At 41.2% G+C, this 23623-nt stretch overlaps 2 protein-coding genes and 1 long non-coding RNA gene across 3 annotated transcripts in view; 1 reads left to right on the top strand and 2 right to left on the bottom strand.

Moving 5' to 3' along the window:
- Positions 1-4521: 4521 nt before the first annotated feature.
- Positions 4522-6371, bottom strand: MYF6 (myogenic factor 6). The gene is made up of 3 exons (XM_055341932.1): positions 5763-6371; positions 5258-5348; positions 4522-5131 (listed from the first exon to the last, which is right to left on the bottom strand). The coding sequence occupies exons 1-3, from the start codon at positions 6279-6281 to the stop codon at positions 5010-5012; spliced, it is 732 nt and encodes a 243-aa protein (XP_055197907.1). The 5' UTR covers positions 6282-6371; the 3' UTR covers positions 4522-5009.
- A 478-nt stretch (positions 6372-6849) lies between these two features.
- LOC129520857 (uncharacterized) overlaps positions 6850-23623 on the top strand; it is a 72473-nt gene continuing 55699 nt past the window's right edge. The window contains exon 1 of the long non-coding RNA XR_008666690.1: positions 6850-6912. This is a non-coding gene — a long non-coding RNA (uncharacterized LOC129520857). The remainder of the gene's footprint in view (positions 6913-23623) is intronic.
- The window catches only part of PTPRQ (protein tyrosine phosphatase receptor type Q), a 208709-nt gene continuing 200265 nt past the window's right edge, over positions 15180-23623 (bottom strand). Inside the window, exon 46 of the mRNA XM_055342067.1 lies at positions 15180-16135. The gene's annotated coding sequence lies outside the window, so the exon portion shown is untranslated. The remainder of the gene's footprint in view (positions 16136-23623) is intronic.

Here is a 23623-nt window from a genome sequence, read left to right as displayed (position 1 = left end):
CTTCCGAGGGGGATACTGTGTAAGAGAAAATGAGAAAACTGGGTGAGCGATGCAGAGAAAAAAATGGTTTTGAGTGGGGAAAATAATGATGAAAAAAAAGTTGAAAATCACTAAAAGAGAGAGAGAGAAGAGAGAGAGAGAGAGAGAGAGTGCTACTGACTATTTGGGTGCTCTTACTCAAAATCAGAACAGACTGACTTTTGGTCCTCGTAGAAAAGAATAAAAATACAACCTGTTTCCCACTCTTTCTTCAGGGAAGTGGATTTTCTCCGTGCAGGGGAGGCTCCCGTGTATTTAGGGGGCAACTGCGCCCCGAGGAACCCGCATTCCAACCGTGACTATAGGGAAAGCCTCTCAGTAGGCGGGGAAGGAGGACAAGCCATGCATCGTGTTATAAGTGAATGCCACCCAAGGTTCAAATCTATCGATAGTTTTAAAATTTTTTTCACTTGACATTCTGAAGGAAAATAAATGCATGTTTTGATTTTTCTTACAATTTAGACTCAGCAGGTTTTAACTGCATAGACCCGTAAGTAATCACCAACCTTCTTTTTTTTTCTGAGAACCTATTTTAGTTTAAGTGTTATGGCAACAATCCTAGTGTTGATGGACAGACCCCACCAGCGGAATGATGCTCCCAGCTTCCTTTCCTAGGAAACTTTGCCTACCCTAGGAATTCGGCATTATTGCAAATTTTTCTATGCTTCTCTCAGCGGGAGAAACCAAATACACATAGCAAGAGAAGTCCATTTCAATTCACGTCTGCCTCTATCTGCGACCCTTTATCAACTCCTGGACAAAGGGAGTGGTTCTAGAGATTTTTGCTTATCATATATGACTTCACAATGTGCTAAACAATTTCAAACTGCTGTTAGCTCTGGGAACGGGGCACACCTAAGTAAACACATTAGTACCTGCCAAAGCTGCTGGAAGAATTTGTGGAGAAGACAGCTGAGGAAGACATTGGCCTCGGCTTGAATTCGAAGACTCCCAGGAGAGATCAAAGGCCTATGAAGGGACTTTGAGCAGCCTTGAGAGTAGAGAAAGGAGCCAGTCCTTGCAGCATTATCTTTGTTTCAGCACATGGCATAGCCATTCTGAACTGAGAAGCCAAGCTGACTCTGAACTAGGCTTGCAAAACATTGCTTTTTCAGAATGAAACCTCTGGGGCTGAGGGGTCTTTTGTTAGCACTGCTTTTGAGTTTAAGGGAGTGAGTGGAAGGGTCTTTTGGGGGAAATGTCTGGTTGGCTTGGCTCTTTGAGGAAGCACTGTGTTATTGCTAATTTACTAATGCATTAGGTTAGGAAATGAGATATTCAGAGTTTAAACTCAAATATTCTTAAAATATTTTCTTTCCAGGTAGTGTGTTCTGGGATGAGAGTTTGGAGATAAATAAATGATATAAAATCTTACTTATTAAGAGAAAAGCACAAATGGCTATATTCTAACTTGGAGTCAAAAATGTCTTAGTAAGGATAGAGTGCACTTTAGTAACCCAGAACTTCTCTGGCAAACTCAACAGTAGTTGAGAACATTGAGCACTGAATTTCAGCACCATGCTCCCCTCCCCCATACATATGAAGGAGTCTAATATATATTAATATAGTCTAATATATATATATGTATAATATATATAATGCCATTAGATATAAGTGAATTTCCATTATGTTTGGGTTTGGAATTTGATGCTTCAGGTGTGATGATTAAAGTTAGTTTGAAAAAGCTGACATTTGACATAAATTATTTGTATAGTGCTATAAAAAGAAAAGAAAAGAACTCATTTTAAAAATATTTGACAACTCTATGCCTACCTCTGGAAAACAGGCTCAGTTTAAATGCCAAATTGCTTATCTTCACTAAGTTATTATATCTTGATTTTCTGCTTCCATGGCCCTGTTTGTTTTGGCTGTGGCTTTAGTAAAGATTATCATCATTAATTTCAAATAAAAACATTTTAATTGCAAACACACCAAGGATTTCATTGGAAAGCCTCATATGTCAACTATAGCAGTGGAGGTCACATGAAATCTTTGGGAAATATTTGCTCTATTTAACGAAGAGACCTCTATAGGCAAACTTATTCCAAACAATTTCTCAAGTTACCTAGCTAGGAGAGATAGAGAAGATTTGGTTTGCGAAGACTGAATAGAATCCATCAGCAAATAAAGTCCGTGAATTGATTAAAAAAAAAAAATTCTGCTGCTAAACAGTTTATAACACAGATCTTACTATAAATACACGTGCAGTCATGAAGTAAATGAATTCACCTGGTTAATTCTGATATTTGATTTCAGTTGTGGCATGAATCTGCGGCACATATATATACCTATATTTTAGGCACATCTTTATTTTATATATATTACATATATATAATATGTAATGTGTATACATACAATGCATATATAGACATACACATTTTAGGGAAACTATTGATTCTCTAGAAAAAAATTGCAGATCCATGATTAATGAATGTACACACCATTCAAACATATTCATATTCATACATGTTCTGATTGGATAATTTGAAATGCTCTACTGCTTATCTTTAATTAATTTACGCCCTAATTTGGAGTTCACTAGCTAGTCACTTTTGAGAAAGAACCTCTGGAAAACAATTGCTAAAGAGAGCCCAATTTTTCTAGGCCAATTTTTCTTATTTGCTAAGGCTTCTCTTCCAGGGTGCAGGGCGATTGAGAAAACAAGCTTGAAGCCACTGATATTCACTGGCTCAAAGCCCTGGCTCTGCACTTACTAATGCAAGAAACTCTTCAGTTCCAAAGAAACCTTTTCTCAAAAGAAATACAAGTTTCTTTCACAGAAGTCATTGTAGGATTATGAGTTCATATGTAAAATGCTAAGAGTCACTCATATTGCTACTGAATTCCCTGTCATGAATAATTTCCCCCAAACAGTGCCGGCAAGGCAGCAAACAGTATTTGAAGAACTGTGGCTTTTGGTGGAAGAGAAGCCTTTTGATGGTCAGTGTAAGGAAAAAAGGGAGAGCTGACATTTAGTATGGACTTGGTGCTGTGCTTTGGCTATAAACCCTTTCTGTGTGTATCTCGCTGAAATCTTCACACCCCTGAGTTAGGCACCATTGCTGTTGTCACCACGATTTCACAAATGAGGAAACTGGAAGCAGAGAGGAGCTGGGACAGCCAAGGCTCCGCAGTAGCAACCTGGCTTCCAGCTCAGCAGGCAGTGCCCCCAGCAACTCAGCAGTTACAGCCCGAGCACTCCCGCCTGCTTTTCCCAAACCACTGGGAGAGCTTATGTGTCGGGGTCAGCTGCCTCTAGGGACCTTTCTGTGCTTTGGTAAGTGTTCTAGGAGAAAAGAGAATCATCCAGGTGCTCAGAAGACAAAGTGACCCTTACCCCCAGAGAGAGGCCTTCAAGAGACAGAAAAGGGGCAGGCTACTGCTCCATGCCTGCAGGAGGCGCTGTCCGTGGTGGTAGCTGGGACTTCTGCAGTGTGCAACCCCAACGTCCGGACAGGGCTGTCAGGAAGCAACGTTGGGCTGGGGAATATTGAATTCGATTAGATTCTCACACTCGAAGACCGAGCACTGGCTGCGGAGCAACAGAGGGAAGGAAGCAGTTGAGAATGGGGAGGGGTGCTGGATGAAGGTGCCCCTGACAGAAGGTGAGCAGCAAGTACTCCAAGGAAGGGCTTGGCCTCTCTTCTGCTTCACTCCCCACTGCGATTCTTGGTGGTCGCTTCTTCCTGAAGTTACAGGATAAACAAACCTGGCACACGTTGTAAAATCGTGGCAGTGAGGAGCCCCTCTGGGGGCCTTGCTGTTTGGTCCAGCTAAGAGGTTTCATGTGTGTTGTGGTTGCCTTTTGCCCTCAGCCATTAACCCTTCCCTGCCTTGAAGCACCCGGTCCAGGGAGCAGCCCACCCCACCTCAAGGGACAAACTGTTCCCTTCTTTAATCTTCCTATCTGCAAAACAAACCCCAGCCGCCCATGGAGGCTGGTGCAGTCTTCTAACCTCCAGTCTAGTTCAAGAAAACTAGGGAGGGGCACCCCCAACCTGGCTGGGAGGCCAGGGCGCCTCCTGCAGACTCTGACCAAGGCTTCTCCGTGGAAGGCCAGGCCTGGAAAGTCAAGGAGGGAAAGGCATTTGGGGCTACGTTAGCTCATGGCCCTTTCAGGCAGTGCCACTTGTGTGGCACTCTCTTACGGGATTGCAAACTTTGGCTCAGGAAAGCTCACTCAGGCCTCCAGGGATAGGGCAAACAGAAAAGGGATGCTGATAAAGGGGGAAAGGGGACAGTCCTGGCTCTGCCTCACTTGTAACCACAGGGGTGAGGTCCCTCCGAGACAGAAATGCAGACAGAGGAAAGCCACACATTTTCTTCCCTTTTAAACCAGCCTTTAGGAACACACCCCAATAAACGGGCTTGGGTGTCATCTGAGTTACAAGGCCCGCGGGCTTCCCTGGATTTCTGTGCCTGCCCAGCTGCCCCCCTCCCCCATGTGTCGATGAGTTGAATCAAATCAGGACCAACTTTGTTCATAAAGAAACTTCGCTTTTTTAATATGACAGTGTCAGGATCCTCGCACATGTCATATGCACCCCGTCACTCCACATTTAAAATATATTTCTTAGGTTTACATAAAAAAGAAAGAGTCCTAAGATCATTTACAAAATACATTCAGTACCACTAACGTTCCCACGTCGCTTGAGACAGGAATGAACTTCTTTTTCTTTTTTTTTTTTTTTTTTGAGTGTGGCCCAGAAGGGGCACCGTCACCAAAGTAACACGTTACACAACTAAGCACACGAAGCCCAAGCAGCCTGCTAGACCTAAGCCACTCGCTTCCAAAGCCGGAGGCTTCGCCCTTGGAGCGCAGGACAGTTTCTGAGAAGTGTCCCCCCCCCCCCCAGGTGTCCCTGCCCTGCGCTCGCTCCTGGGTGCGGGTTTCTGCAGCAGGTGTAGGGTGACCCACTGTGTGTGTGTGTGGGGGGGGGGCGTGGACGCGGCCCAGCCTGCGCTGCGGGCTACTTCTCCACCACCTCCTCGGCGCACGGCAGCTTGCGCTCCTCCGAGGAGATGCTGTCCACGATGGAAGACAGGCACCGGAGGCTGCTGGAGGCCGGCGGGTCCCCGCTCGGGGTTCCTCCTGAGCGCGGAAAGACACGCACCTGCCCTGCAGGCCGGCGCCCCGCCCCCGCCCCCCCGGGGACCCCCCACCCTCACCCCCACCCTCACCCCCCCACCCCGCGGCCGGCGCCCTCGCGTTCCCTACCTTCCTTGGCAGTGATCACGAGCCCCCTGGAATGATCCGAAACACTTGGCCACTGGGCGCTGCAGGTGCGCAGGAAGTCCGCCCCCTCCAGCTGCGAGGGAACCCGGGGGCGCAGGGTTAGGGCGGAAGGCTCGGCTCCCGGAGCGAGCGGGCGCACCTGGGGGGGCGGCTCCCCGACTTCCTCGGGCCGGGTACCAATGTCCGGCCCGCTGCGGGCACCCCGAGGTCACAGGGGGGGGGGATCATTGGAGAGGAGAAGGGGAGGGGGAGGGAGACGGAACGGCTGGGGCGCAGGCCCCGAGGGGCACCCCGAGGTCACGGGTCAGCGGGGGCTCATTGGAGAGAAGAAGGGGAGGGGGAGGGAACGGAGCGCTGGGCGGGGAGGCCCCGAGGGGCACCCTGAGGTCGGGGGGTGCCCATCGGAGAGGAGAGGGGGAGGGAGAGGGAGCGGCTGGGCTGGGCTGCAGGCCCCGAGGGCGCCCCCCTCCCGGCCTCCCGGGCTCACGCTCTCCGCCTTGGGTCTGCAGCTGAAGGGGTCCACCCCCAGCTCCTGCATCTTCTCCTGCTGATCGAGCTGGTGGAGCAGGTCCTGCAGCCGCTCGATGTAGCTGATGGCGCTGCGCAGGATCTCCACCTTGGGCAGCCGCTGGTTGGGGTTGGCCACCGTGCGCCGCTTGAGCGCCTCGAAGGCCTCGTTGATCTTCTTGAGGCGCCTCCTCTCGCGCAGGGTGGCGGCTTTGCGCCGGTCGGTGGGCGCAGATTTCCTCTTGCAGGTCTTGCAGGCCCAGATCAGACACTGGCCGGGGCAGTGGGGGGGCTGCAGGCCGGGGGGCGCCAGGACGTGTTCCTCCCCGCTGCTGTCGCTCCCAGCTTCCGGGGGCATTTGGTCTTGGCAGGGGGACAAGGTACCATCACTCCCTGGGTACAAAGGCGAGCCCTCTGCCACTTCTAATGGCTGCAGGGTAACATTTTCCCCGTCCAAGTAGAAGAAATAGGAGCCAGTTTCAAAAAGGTCCATCATCATGTTCTCCTCCTTGGCCTCTGACTCGGTCTGAACTGGGTGATGGGCTCAAAAACCCAGAGGAACCACCCAGATGGCATTTAATTAGTGCGGTGACATAAGTGGCCCCAGCTTTATATATAGTAGCTCCTGAAACTCAATCCAACTTTTAGCTGTCATGGAGCATCAGTCTCCCAATGTGATCACAGCCAGGGCTCACTGTCCAGAATATCTAGTTTGAAAGAAAACTGAGAAGTGTCACCTCCGGGACCATGGGCGATCCGTAGGCCCAACAGGTTACAACAAGGGACTCGGGGAGAAGCCTCCAATGTAAAGAAAGCACCGAGGGCTTCCTTTGAAGACAGCTGAGATGCTAACCTGTTTACGGGGCAACTTCAAAAACAACTGGGGATTAACGCTGCTCCATTCCCCTCCCCCAGGCTCATCTGAATTCTAAGTATAGACCCATGATGAAAGATTTCAGAGGCAATAGCCATTGCTCCAAAATAGCCCGGTTAATATTTGCAGAGTGGTTCAGCTCTTCCCTCTGTCCTGTCTGTCTGTCTGTCAAAAAGATGCTATGGCTCTGATTAAAACCATTACAGTCCTTCAAAGGTCATACATGGCTTTCAGGCTTCAGCCTCAGTAGCAGCAGGTAAATCTCTTTCCTCTCTTTTGTGAAGGCTGTGACATGATTTGGGCGCCGGAGGGGTGGCTGGAGGGTGCTCAGGTTCCTTCCTTGGCTGTCTTTTTTTTGGGGTGGGGAGTGGGTGGCACCCAGGATCTGAACTCTGCACCGCTCCATGGCGTTGCAGCACCAGTGAGGCCGGGGGTGGGGTGGAGGATGGGGTCGCAATCCCTGGCATCACTTCTCTTTGCAAACCAGTTTTAGCGGAGAGGAGACTCACACCCTGGCTCCTTGGTATTTCAGGATTCTCTGAGGGCCCCTCCCCCAGGTGCTCTGGCCCCTGCCCTGCACACTGTGCTCGCTCGCTCGCTCGCTTGCTCGTGGGCTTGATTGTTCACATTCTTGGTATCCACGGACTCCAAATGAGTTGTTGCGCAGGGTTCAGATGAGAGAGGTGGCCAGCAAGGCACAAGCCAGGAAACGGAAATTTTGATTGCAGCCTGCCAGGGTCCAATACTCAGGAGCATGGTGATTGGGACAGGTGTCTCAATTGCCTTCAAGTCCTGGCTGACTTAATTTCTCTTTATATGCACATGGACAACTACCAAGAGAAGAGCAGTTGCCCTGTAGAATTTTATCGGGGGTTGACGCCCACGGTCTCCTGCAGGTGAGGCACTAGCCTTAGATCAGCTGCTGGATGAGCATTGGTGAGCATTTAAAGCATAATAAGGCTGTGTCCACGGCTAAGGCCTTTCTTATGAAGGAAATAAAGCACAGCTATGGCAGAGGGGTTCTTGTTTCTCTTTTATTACTGCATTCTTTTCTTTTCCTGTTTCTTTTCTTTCCTCTTCCCTCCCAGAGCTCTGGAAGGACACCCTTCACCTCCAAATGGCCTTTGGGATGACAGTCAACCTTGGTTTTGGCCTCTATAGTCAGTAGAGGGAAACATAAGGTCTTCTTCTTCTGTCCTCAAGTAGGGATAATTATAGGCTGTGTTCACTATGACTTCATTTTTTTTTTTAAATGGAGGGATTAATGGTTAATGTAGGAACTAGCTACATTTTTAGGTTAAGTCATTTATTCCAGAAGATCGTTCTTCACAACCTTTTCCTATCGAGCCACAGGCTTCAGGTGTTATGTTCCGACACTTTTGGCTGTTTCTATGTTTTTGTTATTGTGCAGTAGAGTAATTTCCTAACAAGTTTGAGAACCATTTTTATGTTTTTGAAGAATCATTTAATGATCTTAATGAAGAAGTCATTACCTGTTTGGTGACTTTTTCTCCTATTTCTAGCAGGGCTGGTTGCTAATATTAGCAGTTAAGACAGCAGATTGGAGGCTCTAACAACTCAGGGGATACTCTAACATCCATTATGGAAAATTATCCCATGTTCTTAACCACACTGAATGATGCACCTTATAATGTGAAGATAATTTGCAAAGTCATTTTTAACCAGTAAAAGTATATAACATTTTTGCAGAGATAAATAAGGTAACAGTATCTGAAATTCATTTATTCAACATTTTGGGGATACCTACCAAATGCCAGATAGTGTCCTGGGGGATGAGGATAAAACAGTAAAAAAAAAAAAAAACTGACCCATTTTCTCATGGAATTTGAATCTAGACGGGTGAATGAAAATGACTAAGAGATAAAAAAAAAAATGTGAGAAATAGTCCTCAATTTGGGGTGTGGAAGGCTTAGGTCACAGTCATTTTAGCTTGTGAAGACTTAGTTCTACTATCTCAATTTCTCGCTTTTTTTATACATAAAATTGATACGGTAACAAAAGACGTCAAAGGTAGTGATGAAGTTTTGCAAATTGTGCAGTCCCTTCAAAAATGTTGCATATTCTATAAAATTACTTTCGCTGCTGGAATTAGGTATAGGCAACAAATGAGAAAAGAAAAACACCACTTCTAAGGAATTTCATTGCTTGGATAATAGAAGTAACTGTAAGGTGGGACCATTCTGAGACTCTGTTGATTTTAAGAGTTAGATGTGGGAGAGTCTGCAAGAGAATGTGAAAATGAGCACTTTCCTTTTTATTTTTCCCTCATCCAAGTGTTGTCCCTGGAGAAGCAGCGAATTAAAAATGTAGAAAGAGAAGATTCTAGAAAGTAGAAAAAGCTTTGAGGTGCTGATCAATAGTAACCTCCCAGACAGGGGCGGCATTTCTTTGTGTGATTTCAAACTTGACTTCAGAATTGTTGCTCCTTATTAAATTAACCCCGCCCCCCCCCCCCCCCCCCCGCCTTCCCAACACTCTCTAGAACTCAGGCCAATATAATTTAGTGTTGTTGTTGTTCTCTTTGGTCAAAAGGGACTTTTCCTTCTTTTGTTGTTGTTTGGGGGGCTGGGGGTGGAGGTGGGAGGAGAGAAAAAGGAAATGCCAGCTTGGGAAATAACCACCCATTACTAGATTAGGTAATGGGAAAATACACAGTGATTCCAAACAACTAACTGGTGAACTCTTGGAACTCGAACTGTTTACAGAATATGAGATGCCTGTAATTGCAATTGCATTATTTCTCAGCAGAACTTGGGAGACACAGACCTTGGCAAGTAGTCAGAACAGGTTTGTGTAAACTGAAATCCTCCAAACTTTAAAATAGCACAGATGCAGTTATAGAAATTATGGAAAAATTAATAGCAATGCGAGAATAATAACATCAAGGAGCGATTATTTCACTTCAGGGACCTAGAGTTCCTTTGTAACAAAAGCTGAAACTAGGTTAGTGATAAAGTTGAGAGTTTTCAGACAGCTTACCACCTTGTTATTCTTACTTCATGCTTAATTATTTGTAAATACATTTTCTTCCCATCATCTGCACAAAAGCTCCATTATATCCAGTTCTTCTCTGTGAAAAGGAGTGGGAGGGAAGGGATTATGGCCACTCAGTCAATGGTGGATTGCGGCATGAGCCTTGCAAGGTGACGTAAACAGCGGAACAACAACTTTGGAGTGAGACAGAAGTTCTGGCCATTCTTTTTAAATCTTTTAAGATTTTATTTATTTATTTATTTATTTATTTATTTATTTTTGGAGAGAGAGCGCGTGAGTGGAGGGGGAAGGGTAGAGGGAGAGGGAGCAACAGGCTCCCCTCTCTGCTGAGCAGGGGGACAGGACTCTCAGGACCATTACCTGAGCCCAAGGTCCACACTTAATTGACTGAACCACCGGACGCCCTTCTAGCCATTCTTAATGATCTTAATGATCTATTCTGAGCCTCAGTTTTCATAAGACATCAATTGGCATATATAACACGTCCATCACAGGTGTGTCATTGACCAAAGGTGAAATGATAAACTGTTGAGTCCGTGATGAGGAGAGCACTCAGCAGATGCTATTTCACCCCTTCCCCTACCCGGCTCACAAGGGCTGGTTGACGTCGCCAGAGAAAATTAGGTGAAGTGCCTAGATTTGGTGGGACAGGCATTTAAGATGAATTTTGGGATTGATTTATGTTAATGGTATACTGGAAGTGAAACTACTGAACCTCATGACTCCAAGAGCTGCGCTGCATGTATCTATGCCCTCAACCAATCTCTGGTTTCCTGGGGGACAGCCGCTGACTAAATCAATAAATAAGTAAATAAATAAATAAATAAATAAATAAAAATAAAAATAAATAAATCACACAAATGAGTCACAGAAGGAGGAACTTTGGAGGAGAGAGTATGGCTGGAAGCTAGGGAACGATGATGAGTCTATCACCAATTGGGAAGGATGGTTTGGGGCTAGAAGTCCCTGGGGTGTGACCTTGGTATTTCCAGGGAGCACGCTGAAGATTTTTAGCAAACCTGTAAGTTCAAGGGGGTGATGACAGGAGCAGGAAGCTCGAGGAAGAAAAGGCCACCAATGATGATGGTTTGATAGAAACCGGTGAAGTGGTTTTTGTGGGTCGTATCAAGGCACATGGCTCTACTGTCCACAGAGTTGGGTTCCAAGAAGGCCTTCGGGTTATGGCCAAGGAAGCAGGCCTGAGGGCCCAGCAGAGGCAGCGGTGAAAACAGGGAGGGGAGACAAAATAGGACAGAAGAAAGGAGGGGGGCGGGAAAGGAGAGACGCAGGAGGAACAGAAGGGCATCCAGCCTGCCTGGGGAAGAAGTGTCAGCTAGAGAGGCCCCCAGAGCGAGGCCCACAGACTAGAGGCTGACAGCAAGGGAAGATCCAGAAGAGGCTGATGCATGCTTTCCACTGGCCACAGCTCAGTGGGTCACATGAACCCCAAGACCTGTAATTTACCTAATCTGCAGACAGTTTGTGCCCAGAGAGACCCCAACACTGAGGTAAAAATAGTCTTGCACTTCCACTGATAGAAGATTCGAGTCACTGCAGGGAACACCGGGGAGGGGGGGGTCAGGGATCATTTCAAAGGCAGGTCCCTCGCAGGAGGGCGGCCCTGGGAGGTGGAAATGGGCCGGAAGTGTGCAAGTGGGCCCCCCAGGGGCCTGAAGGAGCTCACTGCTCCTTTCTTAGGTTTTAGGCCCATAATTTCCAGGGCAAGAGGCAATGTGCGCCCCTCTGCCTGCGAAACACTTATTCCTTGGCCTTTGCAACAGTGAAGGTTTCTCCGTAATTTGATGCTCTCCATTATTTTCCAATCAGATTTATGAATGTGGGAGCAAAATTCGGGAACCATTAGCCTCTTTCCAGGTTAAATAATGCTTCCTGGTGGGTCACCAACTGGGTCGCCCACTGGTGTAGGTTTGCTTAGGATGGGAACCCAGGGGCCCTGACTTTCAGCACTAAAACTGGGAGAAACCCATGCAAATCAGAACGAGTCGGTCACCATCCATCCCAGAAAAATGCAATCGATGCCTACAAATATCTATTCCTAAGTCAGACAACGGAGTGCAGGAAATATAAAGTAGACTTCTTTCTTTAAAAAAAAGAAAAATAGGGCCAGCCCAGGTGGCTCAGTGGTTTAGCTCCACCTTCAGCCCAGGGTGTGATCCTGGAGTCCAGGGATCAAGTCCCGCATCGGGCTCCTCATGGGGAGTCTGCTTCTCCCTCTGCCTGTGTCTCCGCCTCTCTCTGCGTGTGTCTCTCATGAATAAGTAAATAAAATCTTAAAATAAAAAAAAAAAAACTACAGTGATTCCAAATATAGAATTTGTCTTTAGTCCTAGGCCTCACTCTGCCACTTGCTAATATTTGACCTTGGGCAAAGTCTAGAACTCTCTAAGTCTCAATTAATTAGTCCATAAAATGGAAATAATATCACTTTATTTAAGGTTGCTTTAAAGATTAATACAATGTCAACTTAATATACAGTGTCTGTCTAGCACATAGTAAAACTCAATACAAATTGTTTTAAAGATTAAAACAATGTCAATGAAACACTTAATATATAGTGTCTAGCGCCTAGTAAAACTCAATACAAACTCAATACAAATTAACTTTTGGTTGAAGAAAAGAAAAAACATCACCCAACTCCGTATCACCTTAATAAATCACACTCTGCTTTTTTTTTGTTTTCTACATGTCCCAAAATTTCATACCATGTGACATTACACGATGTTAATGTTGTACTACATTATTTTAAAAATATAACTATAATGCAATATTATGTCTATGTTACCTTTTGTACTTAAAATATTCCATGACCGTTTTCATGATACTATGTACAACTATTGTTTAAAATGTCTAAGGTACATGGAGTAATTTTTCAGTGTTGTTTATATCTTTTCAAGACTAAATGAATTGTGCTGTTTAGATGATTCAAATTCTAGTAGGGTCTGGCGTTACTAGCTTTGCTAAGCTAAACAGATGTCTCTAGTGTTGAATGGTTAGCCAAGTATTTTGTTACTGTCCTCCAACTGGCTGGTTATGACATATTGTCCAAAATAGTTGGTGCTTTTAATGCCAATGTCAGAGCCTCCTGTGACAAATAGTCACCACTGTACAAACACATTTATTCCATAAAGTTTTTCTACCGGTTTAGAAAAAAAAAGTTGTTTAATCAGCCACACACACATTTCATACTTTTTGAGAAGTTCAGATGTTTTTGCCTTCTGAAAACACATGTTCATTTTTAGGATAGTGATTATAAACACACCAAAAGTTAGAATATGTTTAAATTGTATATTATCTGGAGCTTTTTAAGTAAAGAAAGTGTAAGTCCTGTGTGTCACTAGCCACATAAAAAAGTATGTTAAGTTTTATCTTTTTGATTTCGTGACCTAGGCTAGATGTGGCTGGAAAAGACTTTGCTGTGTAATTTCACAGGAAAAGTATACCTGTTTTATTAAACCATGTAAATTTTTCATTTTCTTGTACGTAAGTATAAACTACCATGAGATTGAAGCTATTTGTACAATATAATGTTCAAGAAGTGGTACTTTGAGAGTGTAGATGCTACTTTAAAAGCAGAGTGTAGTTTTACATTTTATTTTGTAAAGTCATAGCCATCATTCAACTCTGGAAAAAAAAAAAGAGTGGCAGGCTCTGTGTTGAAGCGCTTTAAATGAATGATCTCATTACAGCTTCACAATGTTTTACCAAGTATGTTATATAATTATCTTCATTTTAAAGAGGGAGAAAGCAAAGAGAAATTAATCTATTTGCTCAAGATCACATGCTTATAAACCAATCCTGGTTCTTATTCCCCATGATTTATATAATCAAAAAGAAGTTCTTATTCTGAGCCTCCTTACAGTGACCAATAGAAGAATAGTCCTCAGAGGAAAAAAAAAATCGGGGGGCAAACTAACTTAGAGGAACGTAAGTGTTTATTTGGCAGCCTGTAGGGTAACTTCCTTTTTTCTAGTAGAGTGACCAAGAGAGGTGGTGTTTTGATAGCTGATGGCCGAGATTTGGATCCGTGTTCTGTCCCATGGGGAAACAATGATGCAATTGTATTTTCCATGCACACTGCCATGTACAGGCAGCCTGTCACCGAGGTCATATACCTGATGCTCAAGTTAAAGTGCTCAAAACCCAGGGTCTATTTCATTATTTAAAAATATACAGTAAAAGCAGGGATCCCTGGGTGGCTCAGCAGTTTGGCGCCTGCCTTTGGCCCAGGGCCCAGGGCCTGATCGAGTCCCACATCAGGCTCCCTGCATGGAGCCTGCTTCTCCCTCTGCCTGTGTCTCTGCCTCTTCTCTCTGTGTCTGTCATGAATAAATAAGTAAAATCTTAAAAAAATTTTTAAAAATATACAGTAAAAGCAAAGGGGAAAAGGTGGAGTAGTTTTGCACACTCGGACTAGGGTAAAAGTGGGGGTGGAAAGCCCATACTATCTAAGTCCCGCACCACACAGTGCTATGTCCTGCCTTTCTCCTTCAGTCTGTCCACTGCCAGTAGTTACAAAGACTATAACTGAGGGAGAGCAAGAGACTGCAGCAAAGGAAGGTGCCTGGAACCAATATATGGATGTTCCTTGGATCAGTCAAAAGCTATAGCTCACCTATAGCCTGCTGAGCGGCCATGGCTTTAATCGGTGTGGGCCAAACTGGATTTCCCAAATGAATGCTCAGTGTCAGGTCTCCTGAATACATGGTGTCTCAGGAATATTTGGTTATCGATGCTTGACTGGCCCACCATCCTTTCCTATGTTGACAAGCATAGGCTGCCCCTACTTGATCTATGTCTAGTTTGGTTCTCAAGCCATTTGCTTTTATATTTAATTTCATCTATTCTGGATGGAATAGAGAATTCTTGTTTCTTCTCCTACACTCTATGGTAAGATTGAATATTCTGAAACAATAGCGAATGTATATTACATCTCCTTTCCCAATAATTACTTTCAACTAGAATTGCTGTTGCTTCAGGATTTTTCATTGTTTACCTTCTTTTAATTCTTTAATATGAATCTATCTTTATAAATATTTAGTGGCATCATCTCATTTCTATTTGCCTCTGTCCATTCCTTGTTCTTTGCTTCTTTTTGGAAGTTGCCATTTTTCCTATGTACAGTTCCACACCAAATCCTATATTCCACACGTGGCTAGAGAGAGTCCCTCACTTACTACCATCCTTCTTAAATTTCTAGATCTTATATTAAGTTACAAACACTGAAATGATTAACTACTTAGCAATAGATCCAAGTTTATTTTACCACTTCTGATTCCGTATTTATTATATATTTTAAAAATTTCAAGATGACTGTCCCTTTTTAAAAATAAATCCTTTCAAATTTTTCAACAGACTTTTAGATTTACAGAAATATTGAGCAGAAAGTTCAGAGTTCCTGTAAACTCTCACAGTAAATGTTTTTAAATTTCCCTTTATTCTCATTCTTTTTCTACCTCTTCCTTAATAAGCCTTTATACTGTGCAAAATTTTATATTACCCTTAGAAAGATCTATAAAATATTCACCTTCACAGTGCCTGTTTTGGTATATTTGGTTTATTAATACAAATTACATTGAAGTTTAAGAGATTATTTCACATAAGCCATTTATAAAGAAAGCCTTTATTAAGAAATCCTCTTAATATAATGTCTTCCTAAAACAGAGAGGGGATATACTTCAAATTTTCTATGAATCAATTATACTTTCAGTCAGTTTTAATAGTCATGAAAAATGTTTAATTTTATTACTATTCATGTATTGACAGAACAGAGAAAATTTTGTTCTGAGCAGGATTGTCCCTGAAAAAGCTAAAACTTAAAATATTCTAGTTCCAAATATTATAAAACTCACTTAGAAATAAGATAGTTTGGGCTTGAAAGAGTCTTTTTCTCTCTCAAAAATAATGGACACATTTTGGTCCAAGAATTACATCGCTGAGGGTAGAATTTCTTTCTAAATTTGTTTCCAAGAAAACAGGCGATCATATGCTGCTGGAGATCAAAAAAAAAAAAAAAAAAAAGACGCCCACATAGCCCGTAATAAAACATTCTTTTCTGCTCAATGCAGACTAATGCGGACGGTGACAAGCATGACTCCTATGATGGATATTTGGTAAAGTTCGATGTTCTTTTCATACAAACAAGGGCTCTATTAACATGGTTTCCTCAACTCCACTTCTCACTTCCAAATCCTCTAGGAATTGACACCAACTGTCCATTTTGACACTTGTTCATTAATTTCCTTTCAATGGAACTATTCTCTTTGCTCAGCTGTTGCAACAACTTAAGGTTTTTACAAACTCTTCTGATATGGTTTTCTGTTGGATATTCTGTCTGTATCCAGAAGACAATGTAACACCAGAGCCCCGAAGTATGTTGCCGAGTCATTAGTGCAGTTTGCCACTGGCTCCACTACCCACTCTCACAGAGGGAAGCTTGACCTCCTATACAATGAAAAGAGAAAAATCAGTTCATTCTCTCTACCAAGACTTAACGTCTGAGGTTCAGTAACTGGTGACGGTGAATCTGTGCCAATGCTTCCTTCCTTGCATCCTTCCACACAGCTGACCTTCCCCCTTTGATTGGAAGGCGTGGATGCACACACTATGGGAGTGGGGTCTCTTCACCACCATGACCGGAAGCACTAGCAGATTCCAGAGAACAGACAAGGATTGCTGTAGCTCTTTGTGAAATATGGTCAACCTTGCTAATTGTTATCCATGATTGGGAAACCCCAGCTCCATGAGGATTTAAAGGGTAGAAAACTGAATAATAAGAGGCATGGCTGGAGAGGAGTATAACATTTGTTTTGTAGTAAAATGAAGTTGGACCGTGCACAATGGTGTGACTTTTCCATGGCACAACAAGCTCTTTAGTTGTGTGTCAGTTTTTGTTTTAGGTTAGTGAGAAACATCACATCACGAAGAAGGAATGCAAGAATCAAGGGTTGCCTTGCACTTTCCCAATCTGTTGCGCTGTTCTCAGAAATGTTTGTATTTGATGTTGCCAAAAAGGTAGCCTTTTTTTGTGTGTGTGTGGTTGTTATGCTTAAAACTAATATAATAAGTGGCATTTGATTTTTTAAACATTCTTTTACCATTTTGTTCAGATCAGTGTGGTTTAGTCTTTCAGATTTTTTTGTATTATATTATATAGTGTAATAGCACTAAGGACATATATCTTTTTTTAAAGAACTAAGTAATTTCAAGATATTAATTCTGTCATGTTCTATATATGATTCTAAGATAGCTAGACTTCTTATGTTTCCAACTTTATTTTTACTTCTTTGAGGGTTTGGTATTTTATATAGCTTTCTAAAACTCCCATAGCAGACTTTTTTTTTCTTTAATCTTATCCATTTCAATTCACCAAAAAGCTTATTTTTTTCCGACTTTGAAGAAAATCCCAGTCTTCTCAATGGAATAAGTTATCTTTTGAAGATTAAAGTGATGATTAAAATCAGCTTTTGGACATATGCTAATACTATAATACTATTTTTGGCTGTGGTGTGTTACTTAAAGAGTTTTATAAATACATTATCTTAGCAATAACCTCAGCCACAGGAAAAAAATGAAGCACGATCTTATAAGATCTTATAAGATTAGTGTGAGATTTCCTGAGGGTGCAGTAATTTAGCTCTACCTTTAGAAGTGGGCAGCAAGACTTTTCTGGGGCTCTGGGGCTTTTAATAGTCTAGCTAGAGAAAAGGCAAATAATGGAAAGAGGGGGGAGAGGCAGGGAAAAGGCTAGAAGAGGGAGAGTAGTGTTATGAAATCATTCTGAGTTCAGAATTGACGACTAGACTTCTATCAAAATCAATTGCTTAAAAAATCCAGGGTTTGGAAAAGCAAGGCATTTTTGGAATTATTTTAAGTGCTCGGCATTACTAGATAAATAAAAAAGGCTTTAGGGTAAAGCACATTTCTTTATGGTTTGCTTCCTTGGGCATACAATTTGGTGAAAAACACAGTCACAGGAAGCTTGGAAGCATTCGTATTGTCTCATATGTTCCTGCCTCAAAGTTGATGACTGTAAGGAACGCACAAGGAAACTATTTGTAGAATATGGATCAGCCGACTGTATCCATTCATTCACAGCTGTCTCTTTCCATGTGTCTCATATTGATCATAATATCTGCTTCTACGATTATTCAGAACCAAGCACCTAACACATTGCCCTATAATGCTTATTTGTTCATATGACCCACTCCCCACTCTCTAGGGCAGGTGCTGTGTAATCATCAGTGCTTGGAAAAACACCCTGGTGGAGAACAGGTACCATGTGATCTTTGCTGAGTGAATTCACGAGAATGATAATTGTCAAGACCGCCATCATCGTTTTCTGAGATGAAGTGGCGTTTTCCTTGTTAGCGATTTATTTCTATTTTTATTTCAACTTGGGATTTGCTTGTTTGTTCATGCTTTGCCCAAAAGACACTTATGTAGGTCAGTACAAGATATAATGAACCCTTACTGTCTTTGGAATGGGTTCTTTCCCAGAAACTTTATGGGACCAGGAGCTCCCCTTACTCAAAACACCTTATAGCAAAACTTCTCTTTTTGTACATGAAATTGCTAAACCGTGGATACAAAGTCTAAGTAATTGATTGCTAAATCTGGCTGTCACCATTAAATTAGAGTAGAGATTTTGAGTTCAGGCATGTAGACTATGTACATAAGAGACTATGCTTATTGGCTGTTGATTTTAGAAGTATTGGTGGGTTGCTTGTTCCTGGTCACTCAGCTCCCAAATACCTGGCCACCCTTGATGTTCCTGGCCTCGATGTCAACAAGAATCACTATTTCGCCTAACTGGCCCTGTTAGAGTGAGATCCTCAGGATGTGTGTTTACCCCAGGACACTCTGTAGAAGCTGATCTGTGTTGCTATCTATTTACCCCCCCCCAAACCCTGCTGGTTCAGCTTCCCTAAAATTGTTACACCAGTATGGAACTCAGCACGGAAAGCTGTAACGCTTAACTCCCCTCTTTATACCTTTCAGCTTTCTTCATCATAAAGTCTTGGCTTTATAGTAATAAAATTATGTTTTAATTGACCCTAAAAGAATTTAGTTTTGTAAAACATTTTTTGGTCCAGTGAATCCTCATTTAAAGAAAATGATATCTTTAATGTTACATACTGGATAGCCCCTTTAATAAAAGTCCTTTGAAATGAAGACAGTAAACTATATAAGGCGCTTAAGGAAATAACCAGGCCTCAAGGTTTATTTTAAGAAGTGATCTTGGTATCACATCAGAATCCTTAGGGGAGCTTGTTAAAATTTGGATTCCCATGACCCACTGCAGCCCAATTGAAGTAGAGTATTTCTGTAAAAGCTAATAGAGTTGTTGCTGGAATTAAATGTGTCTAGCACAGTACTTTTTCATCTTGGCTGCATGTATGATCATCTGGGAGGTGCGGAAAAGGCCAGATGAGTTTAATGCACAGTCAACTGACCTAACACAACGCCCAACACTTATTAGATGCCCAGTTATTAATTGATAGATACCCTTGTTGGACAAATAAAAGCTAGTAACTAATTAAAGACCCACCTCTAATTTTAATTTATTAAGTAAAAAGAAGATCAATGAAATCTCAGATATAGTTTTTTTTTACTTCACATAAGACTAGATCTTGACTTTTGATGAGCATACATATCCCTCTAAAATGATTTTACATTAGATCAAAATAGATAGTTTTTCAATTATGAATAGCATTGGTAATTTTATATAACACAACTCCTTTTCTTCAGGAAAGTCTTGCTTTTTTAACATGTAAAATTAATTTTTATAATTTTTAACCCAATGTATATGAAATATTATCATTTTATCAGATAACCATCATAAAATTTTAATAATGTAACACTTTACATTTTTGGATTAAGTCTGTAAAATCCAATAAGGAAAGTCCTGCTTTAAAACATGGATTCTAGGGTACAGTGTCAGGAAGAAATAAAACTATAATTTAATTACTGAAAAATCCGAATTTCCACATGATAATACAGAAGTGTTAATAAATAACCAATATTTACTGCTTCCCTACCATGAGACATTTCAAATTGTCATTTAAAACTAAGAATTATTTAGATATATTATCTATTTTTTCACAATATCCTTCCGAGTTGATATCACATCTAAATCTTCACATTGTACATTTAAAGTGAAAGCAAACATGTAGCAAAAAATGCTAGGATGAATCACCTGTCCCCATGTATCGTTTCTTTTATAATTCCTTCCTGGAATTAAATTTCCATAAACATCTTGTAAAAGTTCACACAATGACATTCTTCTTGGTGTATGATCCCCTACCTTGTTATATTATGAAAAGTATGAAAGCTGAAGTACAAACTCTTCCATATTATAATGTCAACTTCGCTAGATTACATGAAATGTCATTTAAAAATTAGACAATAAGTTCCAGTTTAGTAGAGCTGGATTGTATTCAGTATTCATGCAGAAAGGACATTTCTTAAAAATTTAGATTAACATAACAAATGCATATTTTTAAAATAATATTCCAATAAACTTAGAAAAAAAATCCCACAGTGATGGAAAACTCAGAACAGGCCTTGCCTTTCAACTGACTTTCTTTAGCAGATGTGTGGATAGAATTCATTTTATTTTATTTTATTTTATTTTATTTTATTTTATTTTATTTTATTTTATAATATTTTATGTATTTATTAATGAGAGGTACAGAGAGAGAGGCAGATACACAGGCAGAGGGAGAAGCAGGCTCCCTGCGGGGAACCTGATGCAGGACTCAATCCCAGGATCCCAGGATCACGCCCTGGGCCAAAGGAAGATGCTCAACTGCGGAGCCACCCACACCTGCCTCATTTTAAATATTTTTTTATAAATTGCATATAATTCAAGTCCAAGCTTTGAAAGCAAAGCAGCCATACTTGAAACCAATACAGTAAATATTCCAATTACCCTATTAAACATTTTAATAAAATTTTGATGCATTTCTTTCCATGACCCTAACCAGAAAAAAAAAAAGAAAGAAATGTAAAAGCACTATGCCAAATTGTTAATAATAGCTATATTTAGGGGGAAAAATAGTTACACTTAGGTACTGGAATTTTGATTGATGTACATTTTTAAAAGATTTTTATGTAGTTAAAAAATTCTATAATAAGCATTTGCTACTTTTGTAATGAATGTCATTTAAGAAAATCAAATAAATCCAGAAACTAGAACTACTGTATCTGGTAAATAAAACAGAACTTTAATTTTAGGACCAGGAAACAAGACCCATATACCACATTGCAGCAAAGTTCTACTGATGCTGACCCAGAAATCTTGAAGGAATATAGTAAATTTCCCTGGATAAGGACTAAATTCTTCTTACAGTTTGGGGCAAGGCTGAGCTTTCTGGTTACATGGAGTTGCTTCTGATAGACACACGTGAAGACCGTGGCACAGGGAACCAGGTAGCTTGCTCCACATGATACACTTCAATTATATGGGAAGTTCAGTCCTTCCTAAGTAGAACAGATTCTGTTATATGCTACTCTTTAATTATTATTATTATTATTTTTTGGACTGCGAAATAAGGTTACTCAAAAGTGGCCCAGTAGTCTAAACGTCAGATTTTGTTTCTGGGACCTATGTAGATCTTTGAATTCTTGTAAACCGTGGGGGAAAATGTAAATGTTTTATGTTGAAGTGGTATGAGCCACTGGGCATTAGAAGTTGGGTGAGAGATTATCCTGAAAGATTTATAATAAGGTCATGCACATACTAAGATGTATTCACTCCAAAATTCATCTGGGTTTTTGGTGAGTTGGGTAAATTTAACATGATTCTTTCTTAGCAGCCAGTTTCATTTCATCATTTATTGAATTTCTTTTTTTTTTTCTACTGTGATTTGTCCTTACTGACATGTTAAAACCTTATAATTTGGTCTGTGTTAGAAAAACTTGTTTCAAAAAAAAAAAAAACTTGTTTCATTGAGGTACTGCTTGCATCTCGTATCATTAATACACTTTATTTAATCAAACACCTTAATATATGACAGAAAAATTCTCTCATCACTCTTCCTGCTCAAAAAATTTTAACCTGTTTTCCAATTATTTGTTCTTTTAGACAAACTTAAGCAGTTCTTACAAATTTGAAAAAATCCAGTACTATGAATATTTATTACACCTATGGAGTAATTTGAAAAGAATCATGTTCTTCATAATGGGCTTCCCTTACCAAAACATTTAATCATATTTTAGATTTCCCTGTTTTATAAGTTCCTTCAGAAATGCCCTATAAATTTAACCTCATGGTATTTTATCATAATTTGGACATAATCAGTGAACTAATTTTTCTCATTATATCTTCTCATCATTAATTGGTTTACTTATGGTTTTGGCATATTTATTTTGGGGTCACTTGGATAAGAGAATTTGTTACTCATAAAGGTTTTCAGTCTACTTATTTTATCTCCTAGGTTTTCTTTTTTGGTGCAATATTTTTGTACCAGATTATGTCAATCGACCTCTATTGTTATTTTTGTTATTGTTTTGGTTTACATTAGTGGTATCTACTTTTGGTAACTCATTTTGATAATTTTTTTTGTCCCTAAAATCTCTCTAATACCCTAGTTACTTAAGGCATTCGTGCATTCATTCATTCAATTACCATTTATCTAGAGCTCATGCTCTATGAAGGAGAGATATAGAGATAGAGGTATATGTGCGAATAAATGTGTAGGTCTATCCCTATCATCTATCTTCTATCTATCTATCTATCTATCTATCTATCTATCTATCTATCTATCATCTATCATCTATCAATCATCTATCTATCCTATCCTATTATCTCTCTATATCTATCTATCTATCTATCTATCTATCTATCTATCTATCTATCATCTATCTATCTATCTATCTTCAGGAAATAAGGGGCCATTGAAACCTGCCTGGTTGTCTCTACTTTGTGTACGTTTCTGAGGAAAAGAGTGGTGTCTAAATCCAGCTGGCATATAGGACCCTGCTCCCTGCTGACCCACTTTCTTGCCTCTGCCTTTTCTTGGATCTACATGGCGCCAGTCCCTGGACTCTCTTTAGCCTTGCTCCACCTGCCTGTTATGACATGCTACCTCTTACTAGTCTGCCCTCATGTGTCCTGCTAGCCTGGTTTGCCACCTGTTGCTCACTACTGTCCTTCTGGACCTGGTGTCTGCCTCCGTGCAAGTGCATATTGACAGCTGGATCCAGACCTGACTCTGCATCTCTAGCACCAGCTTCGCTCTGTGGAAGATCTTGGTTCAAGTTTCTTCTGAAACTGCCTCACCCTGCCTTTTTAGTCTGATTAATTTTGCTAAGATCTTTCAAAAATATGCTAAACCCATTCCTGACTCCTTAGAGAGTAAATATAATGTGATTTAAACAGAAGAAAAATATGTTTTCTTAAAGAGGCCTTTGGTTGCATTGGTATTATTATTCTATCCAGTGGCTATTGAAATATGCTGGATTTCAAATGGTCTTGAATTTTTACTTTTTGAAGACCTATGTGCTTTTAATAACAAGGTGTGTGTGTGTGTGTGCATGCGCGCACACAATATTAAGGATATAAGCTATTGGTGCTGCTATTTTCAAGCTGTTTTGAATTGTGAAACCAAGTTTATTGAAGTGTCTATAATGTAAGGGGGGAAAAAGCTGTTGGAATAATGTTTAGAATGTTTACAAATGTAATTAATGTTTAGAATTATTTTTCGTCAACTTCAGTTGTTCTAAAGGTTTTCTTGCATTCTATCAAGATCTTGGTTTAATTCTGGAAAACCTGATAATCCTGAACAAATGACACTGTTGTGTGCCAGGTTTCTCTGCTCTCCCACTTTTGCTTTTGATTCAGCAGTGTTTGCTCCGTGATTGAAAAGACATTTTAGCAACTGTGCATTAGTATGAGAATATACTGTCACATAGGCGATATTATTTTACTT

Source organism: Nyctereutes procyonoides, unplaced genomic scaffold (genome assembly GCF_905146905.1).
Source record: "Nyctereutes procyonoides isolate TBG_1078 unplaced genomic scaffold, NYPRO_anot_genome, whole genome shotgun sequence".
NCBI classification, from domain to species: domain Eukaryota; kingdom Metazoa; phylum Chordata; class Mammalia; order Carnivora; family Canidae; genus Nyctereutes; species Nyctereutes procyonoides.
This window is presented reverse-complemented; position numbering and strand designations above follow the sequence as displayed.

Coding starts and splice junctions, on each gene's coding strand:
- MYF6 (XM_055341932.1), bottom strand. CDS start 6,281: ATGATGATGGACCTTTTTGAAACTGGCTCCTATTTCTTCTACTTGGAC. Junction 5,349..5,762: donor GCAGACCCAAGGCGGAGAGC/GTGAGCCCGGGA, acceptor GTTCCCTCGCAG/CTGGAGGGGGCGGACTTCCT. Junction 5,132..5,257: donor CGTGATCACTGCCAAGGAAG/GTAGGGAACGCG, acceptor TTCCGCGCTCAG/GAGGAACCCCGAGCGGGGAC.